The 20,467-nt window shown below is 43.2% G+C and overlaps 1 protein-coding gene across 1 annotated transcript; it reads left to right on the forward strand.

Moving 5' to 3' along the window:
- Positions 1 to 8,447: 8,447 nt before the first annotated feature.
- Positions 8,448 to 19,438, forward strand: LOC139310226 (proline-rich protein 36-like). Its single transcript, XM_070934386.1, has 5 exons — positions 8,448 to 8,865; positions 9,352 to 9,406; positions 13,359 to 13,513; positions 14,385 to 16,958; positions 19,026 to 19,438. The coding sequence occupies exons 1-5, from the start codon at positions 8,448 to 8,450 to the stop codon at positions 19,436 to 19,438; spliced, it is 3,615 nt and encodes a 1,204-aa protein (XP_070790487.1).
- Positions 19,439 to 20,467: the final 1,029 nt, after the last annotated feature.

Below are 20,467 nucleotides of genomic sequence, written 5' to 3' on the forward strand. Positions count from 1 at the left end.
TTGATGGCAAATAACCAATCAAAGAGTAACCACGCAAGTCACTACTTTTTCCCAGAATTATACATGCACAACAGGATTGTAGTAAAGCCCATAAAGGTGTATCTAAAATCATTTGCAGTTTACATGGAATGCCTTTGGGGCGGGAGTTATTTTGGACACGTCATTTTCCTTATTGCGGAATTTTAAATTAGAGAATTAATTTAGATGAATATATATTAAGGGGAAAAAAAAAGAGAGCAAAGTTTACGCGTGAAGGCGCCCGCAATATCCTGAGGGCGTGGATACTGATTCACCTAGGATCCCGTCTGGCCTATCAGATGAGCTCTTTGGCCGAGCCTCAACTCCCTTCTCCGGACAAGTAGAGCCTCCTCACGGAGCTCTGCCCCTGCAGGGAGGTGGGGATCCAGTTTAACCACTGAAGGCCAGTTTATTCTTGGGATTTGCGAAAACCCCCCTCGCCTCCTCCGTTCCTTTGCAAGGAATCCTGTTCGCACTCCCAGCCACAGACCGCCGCGCTGTTCCCGGGTGCGTGAACCAGACCTATTTTCTACGCGAGTAGGTTAAGAGGTCTTGAGAGGTCGCCTCCTCGAACTGCGGCAGCGGAAGGGTTAATGCACTCCCTCGCTTCTCCCCTTCCCCCTTTTTCCCCCCTCCGGCTGAATTGATCTATTAACCAGCTGCCACATTAGCTGGGGTGGGGTGGGGGGGTGGGGCAAAGGGGGTACAATAGCTGCTTCTTGCAGCCGGAGACAATCGATCAGCTCAGCCCCGGCCTCTTCGCGGGAGTGACATCATCCCTTTCCAAATACCAACCGGCACTGCTATTGGCTGGCCAGGTAACCGAGCTGGGCATTTCTGCTTTTCCCCCCGCCCAGTGCCTACTTTGCGGCGGCGGCGGCGCTGTTGCTCGTCTTCTACACACGCCCAGTGCGAGTGGCCGCCGGCACCAGCAAGCGGCACCGACCGGCCTCTATTATTAGAGTTCTCTCACATCGACGCTGCACGAACGGTTAGCGTTGCTTCCCGCCGCAAGGCAAAGCGAGGTAAACAGCCGTCCACATGCACTGGGCTGGGGGTGGGGGTGGGGGAGGATGCCGAAGCCGAAGCTCCGGGGCTGGCGAGGCGGTTCCCGGCCGGGGCCGGAGTAACTGCAAGCAGGAGGAGGAGGGGGGAACGGAGGGACGCTGGATGACTCTCTGTGTCTTCCCCCTGGCTTGGCTTGTGGGAAGCGGGGGACGGGCGGGTGGCGTGGCGTGGCGGAGAGAACTAGGCGGCGGCCGCCGCGCGTCTAGAGGCAGCTCGCCTGCAGGTGCAGCGAGAGACCGAGCCGCGCCTTGTTTTGGGTGGGTGGGCTGGGCTGGGCTGGGACTGTTGGCTTTGTTAAACTGGGCAGTTTTTGCACGGCTTCTTTGCCTTCCGGCCGAAAGGAAAGTCTTGCAATGGATCCGGAGTCATTTCTGGCCACGAACCCCGCTTGCCTTTATGGCTACCCCGTTGGGGGTGGGTGGGAAGATTCGCGTTTTTTTTAACCCCGTCAGCTTCCATCGCGCCTTTGCCTGCCTTGGTTGCTGCCCTGCTAAACTTAAAAAAACAAAAAACAAAAGGATGGTTGTCTGTTTGGCATCTGGGTTTGTGGCTGGTTTGTTGGATGGATTGATCCAGGGTAATTTTGAGAAACGGAATTCAGACGATAAGTGCTGAAAAAGGGGATGGGGGTCGGGGAGAAGACTCTTGGCGGAGAAATAAAAAAAAAATAAAAAAATGGGCCGCCGGAACAGTCCCCATCCCTCGAAATCTCCATTGAGAGTATGGGGGGGGGGGGTTGTCGGTCAGAGGCGCGGTCGCCGGTCCGTTTTCTTTGTTAAGGGAGGGGTCTACGGTGGTAATGGGCGGCAGCCTCGCCCTATGCTGCTTTGTTGGAAAGAATAGTTATTTTTTGTTCCCCTCCTTTTTGAGTAAATCTCTTTTTTTTAAAAAAAAAATGAGTATGTATTCCCATAGTTAAAAAAAACAAGCTGAGCGAAATTGTTATTTGCTCATTCACCAGCATCCAATTGATTTAAAAAAAAAAAAAATCTTCACACAGGCTCTTGCAGCTTCCGTGAAACAAAGGAGTTGTGCTCTTCTGGGAGAGAAATATATAAAGACTCTTCTAGTCTTAAAATTGCCCTTAAACTGGGGATATGTGAACATTTTGTATTAAAAAGAAGAGTCCCTGCTCTTCTGAGTTGGAGTAAGGGCTATAGTAGCTAAACTATAGTAATGATAATGACATGCTGAGTAGAATTGAAGCAAAATGGGGCTCTTAATGAATTAGCAGTTCTTAAAATGATGTGAGCTGTTCTGAAGAAGAAAAAAAACACTTGGATGGTTAAAATAAATGGATGCTTCTTTAACCTCATATTTTCCAGCTGGCACTTCTAGAGGGCACTGGGTTGGGAAAAGGTGCCCTAACTTTGTTGCCAAAGAAACAGATTGAAGGATTTAAAAAAGCATTGATGAGGCCAAGAATGGTGGGCAATGGAAAAGAGGCAGTGTTCAAACAATTGATTTTAGATAGTGGTAGGAAAGAGAAAATGGTTTCCAACTGGAACTATTGACAGCAGATGATGGGAAAGGTTATAAAACTTAGTTCAAGAAGGTCATGTGAAGAAACACAGATATTGCAATGGATTGTGACTTAAGTGTAAGGAAATGGTGCTGCAGAGAAAGAGATCTATTAAATGCACTCTGTTCGCACTGAACAATCCTTTTACTGGCTCTGTTTTGCAGCAGCTCCCCCTCCCCACCCCCCAAAAAAGACAAGAGCTAATGCTTGGGAGTTGTTTCCACTGCAAGAACCAAACAAATGGATGAGATGATTCAGCTGACTCCTTTTAGTAGAGGCAGCTGAAGAAAAGCAAATGCAGGCTCTGTTGCCCTTGGTCCTTCATGGCATTGAGTAGCTGTGTTAGTTTGCAAAGCCAATTAACACAGAGACTAGATGTTGGAAACATGGGAAAAAATATGGGTCCAGAATGTTAAAATTTACACAGTCGCAGAATCTGAGGGAAAATTTTTATAAAATGTTTTATAGGTGGCATTTAGATCCTAAGAAATTATCGTGTATGTATCCTAATGTTCAACCAAAATGCTGGAGATGTGATTGCTTAGATGCCACATATTATCATATGTGGTGGACTTGTAAGAAAGTGAAGGCTTTTTGGATAAAAATTTGGTGGGTTATGCAAAATGTTTTGAAGATAAAACTTCAGTTTTCTCTACAACTGTTTTTATTGGGTATAGCTAAGGGTTTTACATTGGGTGAAACAAAGCTGATATTGTATACGGTGACAGCAGCGAGATTATTGATAGGTCAATATTGGAAAAGTGAAGCTATGCCCACTATTGAAGAATGGACTTTGAAGATGGCCAGTTTTGCAGAGATGGCGAAGATTTCAGCATATTTAAAAGACCGATCTCAAGAGTCTTATGTATGGGAGTGGAAAAAGTGGATAGATTATGTGCAGAATAAATATCAAACTAGGAAATATCAGATAGCTTTTAGCTGAATGAATGTATTATGTAGGGATAGATTAATTGAGTTTTATGAAGGTATAAATAGTATACAGGGGGTGGAGGGGTTTAAGTTTCATAAAATGTATTTTTGATTAGGATTTTATTTTGTGGAAGTCCTGGGGGGAAAAGGGGAGGGTTTTGGGGTTTTTGGGGGTTTTGGGGGGGGGGAAACTGGGGAGAAAATGTATTTGTAAAACTTTTCAAATAAAAAAAAAACACAGAGACTAGAGATTAAATGACTTTATTTATGCGAATAAAGTGTGGCAGGAAAAATGTTCCAAAGCATGTACACACTCTAAGCTTTGGATAAGCTTAGGGTGGATTCTTGCAAGGAAACAACATTAAAACAATTTCTTTTTCTGTACAGCTTTGTTCACAGACACTCATGCCTGTGTAACCTCTCATCTGGATTACTGCAATGTGCTCTACATGGGGCTGCCCTTGAAGAGCATGTGGAAGCTTCCGAGTGGTGCAGAATGCAGTTGCACCGGTAGCAAATGGTGTCAGATATTCAACACATGTAACACCCCTGCTGCTTGGGCTGCCTGTTTGCTTCCAGGTGCAATTCAAGGCGTTGGTTATCATTTTTAAAGCCCTTCATGGCTTGGGAATGGATTACCTAAAGGTCCATCTTCTCCCAGTGGTTTCTTTCTGTCCATCTCAGTCTGTTATGGGTCCTGTCAATCAAGGAATATCTGCTGGCAGAGATCAGGAGACCTGTCTTCTCTACTGCAGCACCATTCTCCCCTCTGAGATTAGGATAAACCTGTCTGTCCCTGCTGGCCTTGAAGCCCTGGCTATATGCCAAGCCTGGGGCCTCCAGTGGAGTTCTTTTTAATTATTTTTGTGGTTTATGCTGCTTAGGGTCACTTGTTTGAGGCTACATCTATGGAGATTCTCAGTCATCTAGGTCATGGTTGTCCCAAAGGTGCTTTTTTTTTTCAAGAAGCAACTGGACTTTCTTTATTTTCCCTTGAAGACGTTTCATTCCTCATTCAAGAGCTGCTTCAATTCTGAAGTTGTTGAGACTATAGAAATAAGATGGATATAGAAATTATACCTGTCTATCCTTCCATTCCCCTCCAGCACCACTATCACAACTGATGACGTTTCTTGGATGAGAAACAAAACATTTTGTCGTTCTTCCTCAAGGAAAAAAAATCTAGTTGCTTTTTGAAAAAGCACCTTTGAGACAACTATGACCTGGGTGGCTTGAGACTCTCCACAGGCTATAGAAATAAAATAAAATGCCATAAATTAGTAGGTCTTTGATCACAGTGATGTTTGTTTTACTGCCCCTCTGTTCTCACCATAAATGTTAATAGGAACCTACAATTAACTTGTTCTCATCTTATCTCTTTCCTACGGAAATTGTCTGTTAGCTCCCAGTTATCTTGTTCAGTAATGGGCAGAACAATCATGAGTGTCTTTTCCTCCTCCAATTCCAGCTGCACATGGAGCCATAACAGCTTCCTCCCTTTTTATTCCCATGTATTCTATTATCTCTGTTACCCTTCACAACTCTAAGCTACAAGGGCCTCTCGTTGCCCTTTCTGGATCAAATCTGTGAAAAGGTCATGGTTGAAGGATAGCTAAGTAAACTGTTTCAACAGCTGGGCAGAGGAGGGAATAAAATACGTTCTTGATCAAGTAAGGAGGATGGTGTGGTATCTTGTGACCCTGGTTTACTATGTGTATAAAAAGCTTTACTGTGTTAATTAAAATTGCATTTCCATGTGATGTTCTCTCACTTCTGCATGTACATTCTGTACACTGAGGTTTTCCTGTGAATTTTCTTAAATTTCTGCCTTCTAATTACTTAACCGGTTTCCTTCAGTCACTGGTACATTTGCCAGATGCCCTTTTTTTTTTTCCACACAGCAGCTTTCTTCAGTCTTGGCCCATCCTTTCTCTAGAAGTAGCCAGGTTGGCTGGAAAACAGTGGAAGGCGCATTCCCAACACATCTACACAGCATGAAGATCAGGATGTCTTGTCTTTTTGTGGGCTGTACTAACAGTTGCTATGAATTATCTCAAAATTCTTGGGTACGCAGGTTGACCATGAGGCTGATCACTCAGATGAGGATTGGGGAAAATAAAGAAAACCAGGGATGATGTAGTTCTCCTTTGGGTAGTCCTGGATGTATAAGTATTGCCCTTTGGTTACCAGGCTGACTTTGGGTACTTGGGTTGGCATGACAGTTACTAGATCACATATTAGTAGCTAGCAACACTTTGTATTCTTTTTGAAAAACATTTTACTAGGATGGATGGGCCAAAGGAGCCCAGAGATATTCTGGTAAAACTAAACAACAACTTTATTCAATACAATTTCTCATGAACTAGTAGAGAAGATGACAATGTGGGCTGTGGACCATGTTATGGTTTAATGGATACTAGAGCTGTTGAACACTAGTACATCAAAGAAAGTACTGAGTGGCATATCACAGGGTTCTGTTTTAGGCACTGTACTATTGAACATATTTATTATTTAGATGATTATTTAAAAATTGTATTACCTTTGCAGATGATATGGGGGGGGTAGCAAAGTCTTTGGAGGACAATTTCAAGACTGAATGGGATCTTGTACAATGGAACATCAGGCGAAATTTAAAAAAAAATAAATTTCAGTAGAAACACATTTGTTTAAATTTATTGGCTGCGCAACTCTAGTGGACTCTGGGCAACATACAAAATTTAAAAATCATAAAAACAGTGAGAAATGTTAAATCAAAAGGCAGCCCAGGATAAAATATTCACAAAACAAAGCCCACAACACAAAAGAGGAGAGCCATTAACAATGAGAACTGTCAACCCCAGGCCTGGGACCAGTGCCAGGTTTTTAAGGCTTTCCAGACTCCTAGGAGAGAGAGAAAACCATCCTTATCTCTTGGGGGAGGGAGGGCATGCTGTTCCAGCGGGTGGGGGCCGTAACAGAGAAGGCCCACTTTGTAAGTCCCACAAGATAACCATATTTAATGGAGGAGACCTCAGTGCACCTGCTCTGCTTCAATGCAATGGGTGGGCGGAAACTATTGGAGATAAGTGGTCTCTCAGATATCCAGGCTCTGTGTCATACAATGTGAATGAAAAGTGTTACATTTAGGTAGGAAAATTGGAGTATAGTGAAGGATTTCAGAGACAGATGTAGAAATATATCTGAATGGCAGTCATGTAGAATATGTGACAGGTAAAGTTGGTCCAGAAGACATGGCACGAGAAAATGCTTTAAATTATATGGGAATAGATTTTGGTTGGACATCAAGAAAAATTTCCTAAGCTGCTAAGCAAGGGAAGAGATTCTTTTGGGAGTTTCAGGAAGGGCTGGATAACCTTCCATTGGGGGGTATTGTAGTTGTTGATTCATGCATTGGATGAGAGACTGCATGTGATAAGGGTGATCTCTTCCAATCCTGACCTTCCATGATTGTGTGATAACTGCAGCCTTGCTTATCATATCCTCAAACCAAATTAGAGACTAGTTAGGGAAACTTGTCCTGCTAAACCCCTCACTTGGAGTGCTTTGTGTTGAAGGGAAAGATAGGATATAAATGTGGTGTATTATTATCTGTCTGTGTATGAGTAGTAGTTGGTCCAAGCAGTGTACATGTATGTGCTGTTAGTGGCATGGACTCCTTTCTGCATTCAAGGTAGCCTGAATCCAATAGTTGCTGATTCTGCTTCTTGTTGTAATTAGTGATGTTTCTGCTTTATTTCATGGATAACAATTCACAAATTAGAGATACTAGGGGCATAAGTAAGATCAACACTAATCTAGGGAACTGTGCTGTGTGCCAGTTATTAAATTTGTATGCCTCTCACACATAAATATGCATCAATGCTTTCTGTGGTAACAATAAGAGAGAAGAAAAGCTCCCATTTCCCATTCAGAATCTCCTTTATCACTAAAGGACTAAAGATTCTGGAAGGGTGAAGCCTCCTGATTCAGAAAGCTAATTGCTTCTGCCTCCCCCCATCCACCTGCCCCATATACACACACTCATGTTTGTATATATCGGACTGCTGGCTCAATTTCTTTTGCCGTGTTTTTTTTATAGGCAGTAGTACTTAGAGGAGAGCAGAAGTGTGAATATGCTGTAGATGAAAATGAATCGACAGTGTGTATAGGCATCTAATTTCAGTCTTTTAAACTGAACTTTGACCTGGGTCCATCTGTGTTTTTTTTTTGGAATGCAGCTCCTGACAGTGTGCGGTCTGAATGAGGTGGTTTAACCTTGCCACAGCAAGCTGAAAGTCACTTTGCTCTGACGTGACCTCCCTAGAAGGTGAGTTTTGTGATACCCCAGCTATTTCGGATATGAATATTGTTGTAAAAGCCTGTGACAATAAAGTAAGGATAGTAGTATCAGTGAACAGATGACGGCATAGTCGGATTTCCTTGTGTGTTTTGTCAGTACTGACTTCAATCCAGTGGTGAAATCCAAATTTTTTTACTACCGGTTCTGTGGGCGTGGCTTGGTGGGTATGGCAGGGGAAGGATACTGCAAAATCTCCATTCCCACCCCAATCCAGGGGAAGTATGTTGCAAAATCTCCATTCCCATCCTACTCTGGGGCCAGCCAGAGGTATTTGCCGGTTCTCTGAACTATTCAAAATTTCCACTACCGGTTCTCCAGAACCTGTCAGAATCTGCTGGATTTCACTCCTGCTTCAATCCCATTTGTATCCAGTGTCATCTTCCATAATTGGCAAGGAGGATAGTCACAGTGCCTCTCTATATTCATTTACTGAGTCTTCTTGCGGGTCCAGCAGTAGGTATGGTTTGGGTCACCTTGGTCGTGCTCCTCTTTTTCAGGACCAAAGTGAAAACCGCAACCTGCCAAGCCATTCAGACACATACCACCCGCCTGGAGCCTGTGAATGTGAAGATGGATGACGGTGGCAGAGCTGCTAGCGGAGCCTCAGTTTCGCAGGCCAGTGGGGTGGCAACTGCTAGGAAGAATGTGCCAACTGCTTGTCCCCCTGCTACCAAGCAAAAGGCCAGCAAGCCCCCCCAGCCACCAAACAAGGTTCCCAACAAGAAGCAGCCAGCAGCCCCTGTAGCTGCTTCTCCTTCAGTTCCTAGTGGAGCTTCCAGAACACTTGGAAATGGACCTGCCCGGAAGGCCAACATGCAGCAGTCCAAGCAGCCAGCATCCAAGACTAGTAACGTTGACAACTTGTCTGCTAGAGCGACAATGAAAAAGGCAACAGGGGACAAGGCAAGTGGACTGAAGACGTCAGAAAAGATGGCTGCGGAGAAGGAAGTGCAGCAGAAACCCCCAAAAGGGACCACACAGCCCATAGGTATGCTTTGCCCGTTTTTCAGCATGGAGTAATTAATCCTGGACTTGGTTCATTCCTGCATCTTTTGAGGATGGTTTGAGTCATGTTTTTCAAAGTGTACTAAGTGTTCTAAACTTACTGAGTTGTTTTTTTTATTCAGAAAAAAGCATTGAGAGCCATCTAATATTAGCGGTTGGGAAGAATGCAAGAACTATATGGATCTCTTTTCCTAGATCACTAGATACTGGGATGGCTTTTTATAACTTGTAACCAGGCAAGCGGTATTCCCAGCATTAAACTCTGTTAGCCATAAGACCAAAATTCTGAGGATGCTGCACCTTCTCTATTTTCTCTGATGTTTCTCTAAAAGCCATAAGATTCTGTTTTAATCCTGTGAAAAAGAAACCCTCCCTTGCCATACATTCATTAGATGATTCTTGCATGTGTTCATTGCAATTTGTCAATTAATTGTTAAGCTGTTGCCTTTTTTTTTCTTTCTTTCATCAGCATCTAAAGCACCTTCAACAAAGCCCAGCAGAACTGAACAGACTAAAACTTCCAGGTATCGGCTTTGGGTATCAGTTTCAGATGCACGAGTCAAAGAGTTGGGATTTTAAATGTTCTGTATTTGTGCAGAAATGCCAGGTTTTTGAGGTTTAAAGCAGAGTCTTGGTGGAGGGAATAGTTGTGAAAATATGGTGGGAGCAATTGTTTGTACATCAATATAATGTATTCCTTCAGACAGGTCAGGTTGCATATATGGAAAGCATACACATGTGTCCTATTAAAGCAGTCCTTGCAGCATATGAGTGTCATGTCTGTATCTCGTTAGAAATCTGGATTTTTGCCACTCTGTGGCACTCTGTCCATTGCACCACTGTCTTTCTGACATGATAGCAATGTGATATGACCAGGGGCGAAATTCACTTATCTTCCCTACCGGTTTGCAAATGTGCTGCGCAGATTCTTGCGCAGTGCAGGAGAGCCGCGGCCCGCAGGAGAGCTGGAGCTCTCCCCTCCCTGCATCCGGCGACAGCGGCTGCTGTGCTGCTCCTCCCCATTCCCCTCCTTCCTGAGCCAACACGATGGGGACCGCAGCTGGCGCTGAGCTGGCTGTGAAGGACGCGGAATCACAAAAAGCAACCGGTTGTGGACAGTGCAGAAAAAATGCTAGGGGCGCTTCAGCCATGCAGCTCTGCAGAGGAGGCTCGTGCCTTCTCAGGGCAGATTGCGTGACCGGGTCAGTAGGGAGCCGCAGGAGAGGAGTCAAAGAGCTGCATGCGGCTCTCGGGCTGCGGGTTGCCAACACCTGCTCTATAACAAGGCAAACCGCAAGTGTACTGTACTATAGTATACTATTGCATACTATCACTGATGCAGTTGTAAATCCAATGAGCGCACATACAATCAGTGGATCATCATCATCTTGTGCCATATCAGTCATTGGACATTGGCGATCATGTTGGCAATCCTACTTTTGTCAACAGCCACATGAAAAAGTGCTGCTGAGTTTTGTCCAAACTAGTCCCTTAGGTTTTGAAACCATGATGTTCTTCTTCTGCCTGGACCTCATTTGTCTTCAATCTTTCCCTGGAGGATTAAATGAAGGATGCCGTATTTTTCTGGGTGTCGCATCACATGTCTAAAATATTCTAACTTTCATTTTTTAATGGCTTTGATGATTTTCCTTTGCTTTCCTGGGCAGCTTATCACCACCTCATTTGTGATTTTGTTAACCCAGCTTATACATAACAGCTGTCAGCATTCCAACTCCAATTAAAAACTCAAGAGGCAAGCATTGTCTCAAAGTTCCATTTATTAGAGTAGGTATATCTGGCACATCTGGGAAAACCCGAATCTGAGAGTTCCGGATTTTCCCTCAGTAAATCAAAATCCCCAAAACCAACCTCTCACTCATCAGTCCATCACATGGTCCAATCACCATCCGTCCCATCTCGAGACATCACTCCAATCACTCCTCCTCCAGATGCATGATTGTCCTGACCTTGACCGAAAGGAAGAATGCTATTTTGTCTAACTACATTCCCTCTACTAAATCTCCCCCCTCCTACTTTCCCACACACAAGAAGGTGGCAGCGTGGAAGCTTCTGGTCTAATATGGGTTCCAAAGCTGACAACAGCCATCTGTAAATCCACATTTCAAATGCTTCTAGTTTCTTCAACTTCTGTGCCCAGGAGGTGATGGCAATCATGAGGTTATCCTAGGAAATTTTAGGCCCTGCACATGCAGAAGGATAGATATGGTAGGCCTTGTTTTACCTCAAAGCAGCTGTCCATACGTAGAGGGAATTTCTATTATCCCTTAGCCATGATTAGATCACATCCTGGCCCAAATGAAATTGACAATCACCCTTTTGGATTATATTGCAGTCTTGCCATGTTAGTTGAGACTCCTTTTTGGCCTGTGACAATAAAGTGGATAGGATGCTTTCCAGGGGATAGCCTCTGCCACTTGGGGTCTGGATCCTTGTCCTTCCTGCATCTGTGAGCGACTGGGGAAGAGGTGCTTATGTGAATCTAGGAGGTAGTTAACATTATTAGGGGAGTGGGACTGCCAGTAGTTTGAAAGAGGAGTGAGAAAGGGGGGCTGAGGTCAGGAGGCAATGTGTCAGACAGGAAGACCAGGATTAAACTGATTTATTGCTCATGCCTATGCACAGGAATCTAGTCAATTAAAGATTAGCACTATTTTGGTACTACAGGAGATAATGGAATTCAAGGGAGGTTGGATTTAGTTTGTGGCTACCTAGAATCTTTAGCGGTGAGCTCCCATTCCAAGCTTCTGCTAACCTAGCAGTTCGAAAGCACGTAAAAAATGCAAGTAGAAAAATAGGGACCAGCTTTGGTGGGAAGGTAACAGCGTTCCGTGTGCCTTTGGCATTTAGTCATGCCGGCCACATGACCCCGGAGACGTTTTCGGACAGCGCTGGCTCTTTGGCTTTGAAACGGAAATGAGCACCACTCCCTAGAGTCAGGAACGACTAGCACATATATGCGAGGGGAACCTTTACCTTTAGTATCTCTAGGCTGATTTCTTTTTTGACTCTGCCCCCATGTTCTGCCACTCCTTCTCTTACACAGTCTCAGCACCAGCCTTTTGAAATGGCATCCTGGTTAGAATTCGAGTACCTCTTTCTGTCAGAGCCTTCTACAAACAGGTTAAAACAAGAGTTTTTTCATATAATGTTTGAGGATCGACACCATTGATAGTTACATTTATTTATATTGTTTTTCTATTATGTTATTTTTTACTTTGAAAGGTTTAATCATGTATATCGGGTGGGCAAATATGGCCCCTTTATGTCCTGTGGACTTCAACTCCCAGAATTCCTGAGCCAGCTTGGCTGTCTCAGGAATTCTGGGAGTTGAAGTCCACAGGTTGTAAAAGGGCCACAGTTGCCCACCCCTGATATATATGTATATCTCTGCACCAGTATGAGATCTTAATTGGATTGAAGTAAGATATAAATGAAATAAATGGCTTAACACTAATTAGTGGTACGGTATTTAGCCTCATAGTCTCTAAAGCATTATAGTCATTCTGATAAAGAAGGAATATGTAATTTTGTCACGTTTGGATTCCTTAGAGAAGCCCATCAGCTCCTCTATTAGCTGAATAGCTAATTCAGCCTTCCTGCGACTTTTTGTCTTTCAGAAATGTTTCTGACTATAGCTTAGAATTCTCGATCCCTGTGCAAAACTGGAGTGATAATTAACACATCTAAAGGGCATCGGGTTAGGAAAGACTGGATTAAACCACACCCTGAACTGTATTTGGGGTTGTGTTAGTTGCGTAGAAGTGAGGTGGTTATCTGAAAGAGAAATCTCAGTCCAGCCTTAAATGCCAGTCTCGGAGAATGCAGTTGGAAACAAAGGTTTGGGCAGAGATCAAACATTCTGAAATTCTACTTGCTCCAAATTAAAGATAATTGAATATGCACTCTGATTATATTGCTGCAATCTCACATTTTTAGCCTCAGCGAAAATTAGGAGGAGGAGGAGATGGGTGAACAGTAAAGGAATGAGAGTAGGTTAGAATATATGCCAGATGCAGGGAATCTGAAATGCATCCAGTTCAGATACTTGAAAATAATTGGAGGAAATGGCTCCATTGCTATTTTGTATTTTTTTCTCCCTTGCCCCAGTTTATTGGAATACTGGAAGATGCCATCCGATGCAAGAGGTAGGTGGGTAGCTAGAAGGAATATATTTCAAGCTATTAACCAAAATGGAAACATCTTGCCTGGTTCTTGATCTAATGGCTGAGATAATTGAAGGTTGTTTTTTTTTTTTAACTAGTCCTTTTCTCTTTACTGCAAGTGTTAAAAGCTGGTACTTTTCAGATAAACTTGGCTCATAGACTCTGAACTGGCAAAAGCTTCAAGTGCATTTGTATTGAGGCACTAGATTTCTGAGACAATTGTGCCTTCTATGTTTTCTAAGGGTTTGGACAAGGTTTTCTGCTGTGCATAATTGTTTGCTGTCTGTTTCAGGACTTGGTTGCCAGGAACAAAGAATTCAACCTCATCCTCTTTAAACAGAACTGCGACTAATGATAAGAATGTGGGCAAACATAAGCCAACACCACCACCTGCTGGTCAGGCCACGTCAGCACAGCAGCAGAAAAACACTCTGGCAACACAGAGAGGTACATCACAACACAGATGCCTTACCAAAACCTGAACTTTGCAATGTCTAAATGGGAAAGGTCATACTTCACAGAAATATTAGATACTACATATAACTGGGAGTGATCAGGCTAAAGGCAGGTCATTATATAAATTTTTTTTCCAATATTTTTACAGTGATTTTAGTTTTCAAAACATAGAGCATTATTTTACAATTCAAGGATCATAACTCTCTAAGATCAATCAGAATTATCTACGTTGCAAATGGAGTATCAGGGCGGCAAAAGGTAGCTTCACTAAGCACACCTAGTAAGTTCTTGGCGGGGTTGTTCCACCCCTTAGAGAATTAGAACTATGTTTCCATTTAACCATTTTCCCCTAATGCTTTCCAATGTTTTTTTACTTCAGCTTAATTTCCAGTCATAGTGGCTTTTGTTGGCACATAGCAGCTTTTGTTGGTGTGACTTGCGAAGAGATTGTGCTGAATTCTAACTGCCATAACAATTGGCTAGCAAAACCACAAGGGATTGGAATAGTTAATATTCCACATCTGGAGAAGTTAGGTCACACTAAGCATTAAATACTTTAAAAATAGCCGCTTATTCCAAAAAACAGACTTGGGGCCTGCTAAGTACAAGGAGCAAAAAATTACATCATCGGTAAGCCCATTGAGAAAGGTAAGCCACTGAAGCATGACCGCTATATTATTCTTATGAATGAGCCAGTTCTACAGTGGAAGAGTGTGTTCAATTGCCAAGGAATATGAACCTTAAATAGCAGAAGGGCAGAAATAGGCCTTAGGCTGCTGGAGGGGTTTCAGGTATTCTGCATAGATTACATGTTAGTTTTCTGAGTCCAAACAAATATGTAAGATGTCTTTTCTTACTCCAGATGCCTCTAGAGCTGCCACAGTTTTAAAGGCCAAGGTTTCAAGCTCCAACTCCTCTGTGAAGATAACACCTGCCTTAAAGCATCCCAAACACTCAGCCTCCAAATCACAATCTGAGCAAAATCTCGGAGAGAGGAATGTGACTGCACCTGTGAACAGCAGGTTTGCAACAAAGAAATTTTCAGACCCCAGTAAGCCCCAAATTCCAGCCAAGGCAACTGGTGGGAATCTCCATCCAACCACTCTTCCAAGAGCCTTCGCTTCTTCTCCCAAACCTCTGCCTCCTTCAGGCAAGAAGCTTCTGAAGAAAGATAGTCTTTCCAGTCGTGAGCAGGTGTCCCCCCAAAAGAAGCCTCAAGAGACAATTGCCAAGGAAGGGAATGGCAAGAAAACCATCAAGGAAGCAGAAAGTGCTTCAGACAAGGATACAACGTTTCTAGAAAAGTTGGAATCTACAGCAGCAGAAGAAACTGTTGACCAGCCACTCTCCCAGGAGACTGCAAACTGTTGCATAACAGTAGTAGGGATGAAGCAGATGGAACCAGGAGACTTGGAAGAAGGCAGAGCTGAACAGACAAACATTAATGCTTCAGAAGGGCTGCCTCCAGCACTCCTTGAGGCACCTGTGGTCTGCCCTGGACCACAAGATATTGGTATATCCTCTGTTAGTGAGATGCATCACTTGACCACTCCTGATGTCCTGGAGGTACATTGTGATAGTGATGAAACACATAATTTAGAGCCAGAACTCCCTTGTGAAACATCTCCTCCCATTCAGTTGGAGCTCTCTCACCAAACTTCTCCAGCAGAAACCTTATGGCATGAAGAAGGAGGCGTGGACTCTGAGCATCTCAGAGAACAAACATCTCATTTTGATGCTCCAGTGGCTATTGAGCAGCCCCATTTCTTGCACAACCCTGACACATCATCTCTTGATGTACATCATATTTCAACAACATCCTTTCCAGCTGAGGATTCCCAGATTTTAATAAATGAGTCCATTCCTGTGCTTGAGAGATCTCCTTCTTCTGAGTCCTTGACCTTAGAGTCTGAATTGCTTGAAGAGACTCAAACTATAAAGCTAGTAGTTCTGGCTGAGCCACAGGAGGATCCCAGTCTTTCAGCAGAGCCCTCTCTCTCTGTTAGCCAGGTTGATCCAACCTTAAACACTGTAACAGAGTCACTAGCAGTGGGCCACAATGACAGCAGTGAATTGGAAATGGTGAACAGGGTATTGAATTTGTGTCAGAACTCAGAGGAAGAACTGCAGAAGGAAGTGGTATCTCTAGAGGTAGGAAATGAAAGACATGAAAGACTGAAGAGCCCCCTAGATCTTGCAACTAAAGATAGTGAACTTACACAGAAAGTAGTCACTTCTCAGCAGATGGAGGATGTGCATTGTGTCCCTATTCGTGCTGAAAATGAAGAATTAATGGAAGTTCTGCAAGTAGCAGATCATTTAATAATGGGAGCAGCTACTCAATACCAAACCCGTCTCCCTGTGTTTGTGGCAGCAACCTCAATTCCTACACAATTGCCTGGAGAGCCTTTTGAAGCCTATGATGATCAGTCTAGCAGCTTAGATGAATACCCCACCATTGGAGAACTTGAGGATGATGCAGTCATTCCAGAAGAATGCATGAGTAATGTGAAGCAAGAAGAGGCCACCCAATATGAAACTCCAGACTTCTTGTTTCATCCTTCAGGGGAGCTCTCACCAAATAGTGGTACTGCTCAGCTGTCAATGCACAAACCTCAGAGCTTGCCTTTGAAGAGCTTGGATTTGTTACAAGAATACCCAACTGAGTTAACTGAAATGCCAGAGTTGCTGTTAAGTAGTACAGAGCTGAAAGCTCTCTCCCCAGAGAAGGGAGGCTCATCTTCCAAATCCAGCACCCTAAGTGGGCCTGATCTAGCAGGTAAAAGCAGCAGTGAAACTAGCACACCTGAAGAGCTACGGGAGTATGACAGTAGCTCTGGAGTTGAGTCCAAATCAGATGAGAAATTGGAACAAACCTGTCATCAGCTCCTGAGTCCCTTGGAGGATCTCCCTGGTGAACTTGATCTGGGCATCCACATGGAAAAGGGAGATGATGAGGCAGAGACCCTGCCAGCAGATGAAGTCCTTGGAGATCCACCTACTGAACCCACTGTATCCTCCGAAGAGGAAGCCGAACTGGATGCAGATCTTCTGAAGGAAGCAGGCTTTCCCAAAACAGTATGCCTCTTGACATCACCTCTTCCAACCAAGTCACATTTGCCCCATTCGGTAGAGGAGTCTGATGAACCAGGTTCTGGTGATGCTGGCACAGAAACCCCAGCCTCAACCAACTCTGCAGCTTCGTGTGATGTTTTTGGTGCCTTCCATCTCCATTCAACTGACAGCTGTGGCAAAAGCCCCGGCCTCTCTTCCCTGGACAGCGAAGAACATTCCACCGAGGGCACTAAGGAGACCTGCAGCAAGATCCCCATGGATTGGGAGCAACACTTGCACCTCACCCCAACGCCCTTGAAGACTGGAGGGCACGAAGAAGAATCGTCACAGCCTTTCCCTGCCGCTCATAGTCTGGCTGCAGGTAATGTATAGAAATCCTGCCCTGTCTGTGTTGGATAGGCCAACCTGTGGTATGTTAATGTGCAATAGTATCCTGTAGGGAATGGAGATGGCTTCCTTCCTTCTTGTGTATCTGTTCCATCTGTGTCTCTAGCCAAATGGGCATTTTCTTGTTTTTGTGTGTCTTAAAATCTTTTCTCTCAACTTCTTACAGACTTCTTTTGGGAAAGTTGTGTATATTTTAGTGCTTTTCTTAGTGGTGGTGGTGATGGTGGGAATAAACTTCTTAGCCTTTCAATATGTAAAATAAAGCATCACTTTGTCTATCTGATGTGGCCTGTATTGTTTTTCCAGAGAATCTGTCTTCTCCACCTACCTGTCCATACAACTTGCAGTTTTTAACTTGGAAAGAGGGGTGCCAAATAAAATAGCTGTAATGATTGGTTTCTGAAGTCCCACCAGGATGTTGTGGCTATAAGAAAGAAAATAACAAATCGTACCTAGAATGCAAACAGAAATTATGGGGTTTGCTATATATGAACTGGACAAATATATGAGTGGCATATGGGAGAAGCAAACTTTATTTAGAATATATAAATAAGTATCAGGAAAGTTTGATCCATCAGAATAGCCTGAGGTCCTCATCCTGCTCAGCAGCCATGAGCTCCTGGGGGATGTCTTCTTTAATTATCCTTTGGTAAAGGTTCCTTTTTGCAATTTCTTCATGCCATCGGATTTTGCATCTTTTGGTGCATTGGGCTCAGAACATTTAGAGCAGGGCAGGGACTAAGCAGTATAATAGTGTTAAGAGTTCCACAAAATGCTTGGGCTGCTAGATGTTTTATGGGGCTCACAATCAATTTGAACCAAGTTGTCCGGCAATCTGAACCTGCCTTTCCTTTGGAATCATGTACATTTCTGTGTTTAGGCAAATATCCTAACCTTGGGTGGATTCATTAACATACTAAGCCAAAACCAAACATGCCATACTGAAGTTTAGGATAATACAAACCCAGCCATAAAAAGCATATTTATTGTCTATACCCTAGAAATCGGGGCTAAATTTAATAGATTTTTGATTGAATGTTAAGAAAAATATTCCCACAACAAAAAGAAATGAGCATAAGAAATAAGTCATTGAAACTATCATGTTTCCATCACAGGAAGACTAAACAGCCATTTGTTAAGAATACCCTGCTTTCATGGAATGAACAAAAGGTTGATTAGCTTAAAAGTCCCTTGCTAATTAACCAAGGAAGATTTCCTTTAATGAAATCTCAGTCATTAAGTGTAATAAATGATCGCAATTATTCTACAGGAAATAGACTGCATCTAGATCTTTGCAGGCCATAGATATTTTGGAATAGCAGGAAGGCCGTTGAGGAAAACTCACATTGCAATTTTCTGCCTGGGCATGTTTGTATGCTGAAATATTCCTAGATTCAAAAATGATTCAGCTTTGATATCTGCTTTAGTATTCATAATTAGATAAATAATTTCAGTTTACTAATTGGTTTGCTAATAGAAGCTGAGAAACAAATTAAATCCTCAAGCCCTTCAACTTCTCTTTGCTTCATTATTGCTGGTTGATTGAACCTGGAACCAAGCAGTCTATAGATAAATTAGATCCTGATAAAATGAAGTTTTAATCAGTCCTTGCATCTCTCTCTCTCTGACTCTGAGAAAATTTGAGATGATTGAAGTGAACAGTTCCTTGGAGGGAAGCTATTCAGGAAGTAAAGGGTTAACAGTTCTCATTCCAAAGCCAGTGGAGCCAACTAGCAGTACACAAGCATGCAAAAATTTTCTAGTACTAGAGACATGCCCCAATATAATCTCTGAACCCATTTTAAAATGAATTAGTTGGGAACACAACATTTTATCAGCCGAGCATTGGCACTATAACTGCAATGGAATGTATTTCTTGCAAATCTGAGAAGCATCTCCTTTTTTTTTCTTTAAAACCTAGCCTCTTTCCACTTTCCCTTTTCTTTTTTGTTCTTGTCTGTCACTTCCTTTTTGTCTGTTGTGACCACTACCAATCCTGAGGGCCATCCTTTCCAACCCAAGCTCCTTGCCCTATTTGTAGGTGACAATGGGGCTGGCTTGCCCTTCCCCTGGGATCCATGTCCATCAGAGATCCTCTCCACTATCTATGAAGTAGAAAGTGGTGCTGAAACACCTGGCCCAGATGAAGAGGATGGGAGTCGTTGCTTGCGTGCCACCTCCCGAGAACAGGCTCTTCAGCTAGGAAACATCCAGGCTACAGTCGTACAGCAGCTAATCAGCCGAGCCCTGCTCTTCCCAACAGAAGCACCTCCTGGGGCTGTCAGTGGGAAGGGGGCCATGAACAGCGAAGCAGAGATTGGCAAATGGACAGAACTGATCTCCCCTTTGGAAGAATCTCGAGCCAGCATCACTTCTGTGACAAGCTTCTCCCCAGAGGACATGTCATCCCCCCATGGGGATTGGACTGTGGTAGAGGTAGAATCCTTCCACTGATTATTTCCCCCCTCACAAGTTATATATATAAGGCATTTTTTGGAGGTCATCCAAGTGTATCTATTAAATGTTCAGGAAGGGTCAAGTATTAGCTGACTGGAGATACTGTTCTCCCCTTAATCTTCAGCAGCTAATGGTATGAATAATTAAGCACTTGTGAATCATAATTACTTTTGCCCCAGGCAGTTTTAGGCCTTAGGTTATTTTTGGTTCAATAGACTGACCAACTTTTCATGTTTGGGACTTCCAGGCCATACATTTATTTCCAGAGGGTGAGGCCCATCTTTATTTAGTCATAACGTGATTGTGCCAACTATCGATATCACTATCCGTCAAACATGATAAAAATAAATCCCCCCCACGTACTTTGATAAGCGCTCATGTTCTTCATTAATGAACGCTATCAGTAACAGAAGATGCTAGTGGGCCTGATTACTGATACCTCCTCATGGAAAGCTATCAACATTTGGTTGCCAGGCTGCCAATATTTGATTTTTTTTTGGTCATGGTAAATTTTGACAAAGTTTACTTTGACAAAAACCAAATTTCCTGGCAAAGGTGTTTTACCTTGAGGTTTTTTAAGGAAGTAGCATCTCAAAAGTTGTGCCCGCACAATATACTTAGGATGAGACCTAACAGATGAATTTGTATATTATCAAACAGCCTGGATTTGCACAATATGTTTGGTACAAGGACATGGATTAATTCAAAAAGTAGCTTAAATGGGTTGTGTGAATGTAGCCAGCATGGAAGGGAAATTTACAAATGTGGCCATCTTAGTGTTTTTGAATGATTGGTATATCTACTATTTAGAATGTGGCCACTCTATGCCTTTTGTCTACTTCTATGAAGTGGACAACTCAGCAACATATGCAACCTATACAGTGGCTGAAAGATACCTTGGATTCAAAGGGAGATGTACTTTAGCATCCTAAACAAGTATGAAAAGACTGCTAAAGAATCGGTTTTGGAATTTTTTTTCAAAGATGCAATTTTCAGACCACTTAAACTTCTTATCTGAATTGGAAA

The sequence above is a fragment of the Pituophis catenifer genome, unplaced genomic scaffold, assembly GCF_029215685.1.
Source record: "Pituophis catenifer annectens isolate HBS135680 unplaced genomic scaffold, rPitCat1.0.hap2 SCAF_2, whole genome shotgun sequence".
Taxonomy (NCBI): Eukaryota; Metazoa; Chordata; class Lepidosauria; order Squamata; family Colubridae; genus Pituophis; species Pituophis catenifer.